The sequence below is a fragment of the Schistocerca cancellata genome, chromosome 1 (assembly GCF_023864275.1).
Source record: "Schistocerca cancellata isolate TAMUIC-IGC-003103 chromosome 1, iqSchCanc2.1, whole genome shotgun sequence".
In the NCBI taxonomy this organism is placed as follows: domain Eukaryota; kingdom Metazoa; phylum Arthropoda; class Insecta; order Orthoptera; family Acrididae; genus Schistocerca; species Schistocerca cancellata.
The window spans coordinates 871,353,598-871,360,307 of NC_064626.1; the positions used below are offsets into that span (position 1 = coordinate 871,353,598).

The 6,710-nt window shown below is 41.1% G+C and overlaps 1 protein-coding gene across 5 annotated transcripts in view; it reads left to right on the forward strand.

The window, feature by feature from the left end:
• LOC126190053 (E3 ubiquitin-protein ligase Bre1) overlaps window positions 1-6,092 on the forward strand; it is a 262,588-nt gene extending 256,496 nt beyond the window's left edge. For 4 of the 5 annotated variants that reach the window (XM_049930989.1, XM_049930991.1, XM_049930992.1 and 1 more), the window contains exon 18: window positions 5,168-6,092. In XM_049930989.1, the coding sequence (XP_049786946.1) occupies window positions 5,168-5,449 (282 nt within the window). In that variant the 3' untranslated portion in view covers window positions 5,450-6,092. The remainder of the gene's footprint in view (window positions 1-5,167) is intronic. The other variant, XM_049930993.1, reaches the window with a different exon arrangement.
• The last annotated feature ends 618 nt before the right edge of the window (window positions 6,093-6,710 follow it).

The following is a 6,710-nucleotide window of genomic DNA, read 5'->3' on the forward strand; positions in this document are numbered from 1 at the left end:
TCATCATGTATAGTTATAAATTTTATGACAAACTGCCTATTGGCTTCTGTCTCGGGTTCTTCGGCCAAAGTTCATCTAATGATTTTTCTGACGTTTCGCCAGCACGAGTGGCTGGCATTGTCAAAGCTGCACCCTCCATTGCCAGTGGTGAACTGGAGGCGAGCTCGCGGCCGCAGGCTATATGTACCTGGCGTGCCAACGTCCAAGGGCTTCTCCGCGGTCGTTTCCGGTGCGTTTCTCCTCTTGCTACCTGCGACGGTCGTTCGCTGCAGTACGGGAAGCCAGGATCCGTCTACCTTAAGGCTTTCCTCTTTCTTGTTGAAACTGTTCGCGTGTTTTTGGATTTCTACAGCTTCTCTGAACAAGCGCGTGTGATAGTGCTTCTCTACAGACAGAACTTCCGTGTCGGCGAATTTTATTACGTGGTCAGTCTCATTCAGTGCGTGCTCTGCCACGGCCGATTTCTCCACCTGCCCCAACTTGCAATGTTGCTTATGCTCTTTGATCCTGGTGTTAATGGATCATCCAGTCATTCCGACATAAACTTTTCCGCATGTGCAAGGTATACGGTATATTCCCGACATTGCAAGTGGGTCTCTTTTCTCCTTCGCCGATCTAAGACACTCTTTGATCTTCCTTGTCGGTTTGAAAATCATCTTTACGCCGTGTTTGCGCAATATATGGCCGATTCTGTCCGTCACTCTGGGAATGTATGGCAGAAAGGCCGTACCCGACATTTCTTTTTCTGGTTCCTTACTTCGCCGAGTGTTTGGCTCTGTTACACTTCTAATGTAATTTGTGGAGTACCCATTGCTCCTCAGAACAGTTTCCAGGTGTTGCATTTCTCGTTTGACGTGTTGTGGCTCACATATTCATCCTGCTCTCGTTACGAGCGTACTAATCATGCCTCTTTTCTGGCTCGGGTGGTGGTTTGACAGTTTGTGCAGGTATCGGTCCTTGTGTGTCGGTTTTCGATACACGCTGTGTCCCAGGTTTTCGCCGTCCCTTGTGACCAGCACATCTAGAAATGGCAGTTTCTTGTCCTTTTCTACTTCCATGGTAAATGTTATGTTGGCATGGAGGCTGTTCAAGTGTCTCAGGAATTCACCGAGCTGTTCTTCACCATGGCTCCACACCACGAAAGTATCATTGACGTACCTGTACCACACCTTAGGTTTGCAAGTAGCCGAGTCCAGTGCCTGTGCTTCGAATTGTTCCATGAAGAAGTTGGCCACCACTGGACTGAGAGAACTACCCATGGCGACGCCTTCCAGCTGTTCGTAGAAATCGCCATTCCACGTGAAATAGCTCGTGGTGAGACATGCATGGAAGAGCTTTTTGATGTCTTGCGGGAACATGGAACCGATGTGCTCCAGAGCGTCGCTGAGTGGGACTTTCGTAAATAACGAAACAACATCAAAACTGACCAGGATGTCGTTTGGCGCAAGTTTCAGTTTCTTCAGCTTCTCAATGAAATGTCCGTCACGTGGGAAAGACCGACACATACATTAAGGACTCAGGACATTTCATTGAGAAGCTGAAGAAACTGAAACTTGCGCCAAACGACATCCTGGTCAGTTTTGATGTTGTTTCGTTATTTACGAAAGTGCCACTCAGCGACGCTCTGGAGCACATTGGTTCCATGTTCTCGCAAGACATCAAAAAGCTCTTCCATGCATGTCTCACCACGAGCTATTTCACGTGGAATGGCGATTTCTATGAACAGCTGGAAGGCGTCGCCACGGATAGTCCTCTCAGTCCACTGGTGGCCAACTTCTTCATGGAACAATTCGAAGCACAGGCACTGGGCTCGGCGACTTGCAAACCTAAGGTGTGGTACAGGTACATCGATGATACTTTCGTGGTGTGGAGCCATGGTGAAGAACAGCTCGGTGAATTCCTGAGACACTTGAACAGCCTCCATGCCAATATAACATTTACCATGGAAGTAGATAAGGACAAGAAACTGCCATTTCTAGATGTGCTGGTCACAAGGGACGGCGAAAACCTGGGACACAGCGTGTATCGAAAACCGACACACACGGACCGATACCTGCACAAACTGTCAAACCACCACCCGAGCCAGAAAAGAGGCATGATTAGTACGCTCGTAACGAGAGCAGGACGAATATGTGAGCCTCAACACCTCAAACGAGAAATGCAACACCTTAAAACTGTTCTGAGGAGCAATGGGTACTCCACAAATTACATTAGAAGTGTAACAGAGCCAAACACTTGGCGAAGTAAGGAACCAGAAAAAGAAATGTCGGGTACGGCCTTTCTGCCATGCATTCCCAGAGTGACGGACAGAATCGGCCATATATTGCGCAAACACGGCGTAAAGACGATTTTCAAACCGACAAGGAAGATCAAAGAGTGTCTTAGATCGGCGAAGGAGAAAAGGGACCCACTTGATATGTCGGGAATATACCGTATACCTTGCACATGCAGAAAAGTTTATGTCGGAATGACTGGACGATCCATTAACACCAGGATCAAAGAGCATAAGCGACATTGGAGGTTGGGGCAGGTGGAGAAATCGGCCGTGGCAGAGCACGCACTGAATGAGACCGACCACGTAATAAAATTCGCCGACACGGAAGTTCTGTCTGTAGAGAAGCACTATCACACGCGCTTGTTCAGAGAAGCTGTAGAAATCCAAAAACACGCGAACAGTTTCAACAAGAAAGAGGAAAGCCTTAAGGTAAACGGATCCTGGCTTCCCGTACTGCAGCGAACGACCGTCGCAGGTAGCAAGAGGAGAAACGCACCGGAAATGACCGCGGAGAAGCCCTCGGACGTTGGCGCGCCAGGTACATATAGCCTGCGGCCGCGAGCTCGCCTCCAGATCACCACCGGCAATGGAGGGTGAAGCTTTGACAATGCCAGCCACTCGTGCTGGCGAAACGTCAGAAAAATCATTAGATGAACTTTGGCCGAAGAACCCGAGACAGAAGCCAATAGGCAGTTTGTCAACAAGTGGCCATGAAAGCCTTAACAATTTTGTATAAATTTTATACTTTTGGTGTGAAATGTGTAAGCTGGTATGAGCTTGAAAGCCATGTGCACATACAATGATTTTATAACATGGCACTGTTAGAAACTGGTGAATTAAAGCACTTTGTTGTGTGTTTTCATTATTAAATTGTGTTAAAGTTGCACAAACAGTTGACGGTGTGGATCGGTGAACTCCTTGAAGTAGAGATTGCATTGAAGGAAAGACATTGGGCCACAAGTGTCAGTAAGTGATTTGAATATTACTGATGTGATATTTCAGGTTTTAACAGATTGATTGATGACAAACCAACCTCTGGGCATGCAACAGTATTTCAGATTCAGATACGGCATACCATTTCTACAGATGTGTTGATCATCTTTAAGAGGGATTAGGAACAGTAATCTGTGATGTGCTTGCTGTCTAGATGGAAATCAGACTGTGCAGTGTTTTCAATAACACAATACCTGTTAATGGTAATCAAAGTTATCATGCAGCAAATTACACATATCCTTTTCTAGGGATTCTCGGTTATCAGTGCTAATCATACATATCTTTTTTACATCATCATTAATATTTTTGAATCCAGCAGTTGAAGGGGAGAAAATCATTAAACAGAAGTATATACAGGGGGGTACCAAAAAAAAAAAAAAAAAAAAAATGCTGTGGGCGGAGCTTGTGTAGTAAGGGTTTTTGCCGGTAAGTGTGTATAGCACAACTCATTGCCACTTCAGTGCTGCCTGTGTTGTCAACCAGGCTTGTTCTGTTCATCTGCAGTGATTGTTTTTCATAGAGCTGTTTTGTTCTTGTATCATTTTCTATTATGGCAAGTTTAAGTAAACAACATGCAACTGTGAAATCTGGTTTTCCACTCAGTAAAAATGCTGCCGAAACTGTTTTAATGTTGAAAACAGCTTACCAAGATGATACTATGGGAAAAACAAAAGTATATGAGTCGTTTGCTCAATTTAAAAATGGTGACATGTCGATTGATGATAGATCTCGCTCTAGACGTCCGTCAACTGCCTGAATTGACGAAAATATTGAAAAAAAATTCAAGACCTTATGCTTAAAGACCATCAACAGACAATTGATCAACTGTCACAGATTAGTGGGTTATCTTGGAGCTTGGTTCAGAAAATTTTAACACAAGATTTGTGGCATACAGGAGACTGGTTCTTCCAACATGATAACGCACCCGCACACACAGCCATCTCTGTTAGACAGTTTTTGACTAAAAATGGCATGGTTCTGCTGCCAGATGCACCTGATGTGCCTGACCTTGCTTCGCGCAACTTTTTCTTATTTCCAAGCAAGAAAGGACACTGATTGACAACATTGAAGAAGTCAATAAAAAAATGAGAGAGGAGCTGTCAGCCATTTCTTAAGATGACTACAAAAAATGTTTCGAACCATAGAAGCACTGGTGGGACAAATGCATTAGTTGTAATGGAGACTATTTTTAAGGGAATAAGGGTGTATTGTAAACAATTTGAAAATCTATAGCCTCTAAAAAATAATTCCATTTTTACCCCCTTAACTTTTAACCCGCATGCTCTCTCTCTCTCTCTCTCTCTCTCTCTCTCTCTCTCTCTCTCTCTCTCTCTCTCTCAAGAAATATTTTGCATGATAAATCTGGAATGCCCATGGCAGTATCAATTACTTCCTGTACATTTGTTTCATCTGATTGAAAAGTTTTATTGCATACTACACATATAAATACACATTTCTTAGGAAAAGTAAAAAAATTGACACTTGAAGAAAAGTTAGGTCTGTCAACAAATACAATGTGATAACAAATTACAAGCTTTTGGAACTCTAAAATGTTACTTCCTTAAAAGAAAAAGCTGATGGGAAACAAGTGAAATATACCTGGATGAAGAAAACAAGAAAAAATACTCAGTTTTAAATATGGTGTCTAGATATTTGAGTTTGCAAGAAAAAATTTCATAACAGCTAATGCAGTCTTACCTTACATTTGTATTAGACACAAAGCTCTGTCACTGCAATAACTTTTCTTTTCCTGCAGCCAATATGTTGTCACCAATCTACATTACCATTGCTCATTGATTTATGAATATGTTATCCTTATGTGTAATAAATAATTACTAAGATGAGCATATTTGTTCAGTTTTCAGTAACTTAGAGCTCTGACAATTATCTTCTTTGCAGGAAGAAATAGCACAACTTCGTAGGAAAGCAGAACGAATGAAGAAAATTGAGTTGGCAGGCACATTGGATGAAGTAATGATGGAAGAAATACGAGAATACAAAGAAACACTAACTTGTCCATCATGCAAAGTTAAACGAAAAGATGCTGTTCTCAGTAAATGTTTCCATGTGTTTTGCTGGGACTGCCTTCGCACTCGGTATGAGACTCGACAACGGAAATGTCCCAAGTGCAATGCTGCCTTCGGTGCCAATGACTATCACCGCCTATATCTTTCTACATAGATTTTTGAATCACATAGCTTTTCATCTGGGAGGATCCATTCCGTGCACAAGGTTTTTCATTGAGAACACTCCTGAGCTATTTGTTTTAAGATTTTGTTAAAGATACACATAAGATTGTATAGTTTGTCTGGTGACTGGTTTCAATAGGATTAGCAGAGCAACAGTTAAAGAATTCTATCTTTGAAAGATAAATGTAATACTTTATTACCTTGCTTTGACACTATGTTTGACCAGTTGCTTGATACAGAATCTAATGTAATGGAGATAATTGTACTCGTTCCTGTGAAACAGTAGACATTTACTGTAATTACTGTTAGACAAATTTCAAATTATGCCAAGTATTTCTTTAATGACTTAGCAGTTACTTGCATTTCACTGATTTGATTGTTTGACTGACTCAGAGAGAAATACACTGTGATAAAGCAGCTGGAAGAGCGACAGCAAGAATTATTGTTAGCACACTGGTTGCATATGTACATATATCCAACATCTTTATGAAATTACATTTGAAACATTCATTCCACATACACAGTCATTTGTTATTGAAGTCTGTTTTATTTAATACCAAAAGAGTATTAATTTATCAATGTATATATAAAACAAAATAAAGTAGCAGTTCTGTCAGTGGGCATGCCTGCTTCATAGTTCTCATGTATTATTTTTTGAACATATTTTATTCCTTTACCGGATGTGATGTTTAATTTTTAGGAAAGGCAAAAAAGAACAGAAACAGTAACAGGCGTGAGATCGTATAGAAGTTTATTTATTTAATATAAAGTACAAAATTTCTGTGGTCTTCCACTTTGCAATGACTTGGAGTTTCAGAGATGAGATGAGATGAGATCTGAGGCCATGTATTATGATGCAGTGAACTTCTCAAATATGTCTGTATACACCAAAACCCAGTGTATCAGAAGCAGTGAATATACTGTGTGAGATCTGTCATTGGTCACAAATAATTCTATCAAAACTCCATTTTGTATGAAAAAATGTGAAACAATATGATAACAAAGGGTACTATGGATTTATTCTCTGTTAAAATAGTATCTCCTCACTCTAAAGGTACAGTAAATTTGTAAATATACTCCCTGTAACTACATAAAATATATTTAAATGACAATGAAGAATCAATTCATCAAGTTGATATTGCAGTGGTAAAGAAGCAGTGAAAGGAAATCTAAACACTTTTGGTGTGTTCCAACTTTGGCAACACTAGTTTCATGAGTTTTGAGGTTATGTGCGTTCGTCGAGTGTAGACAAA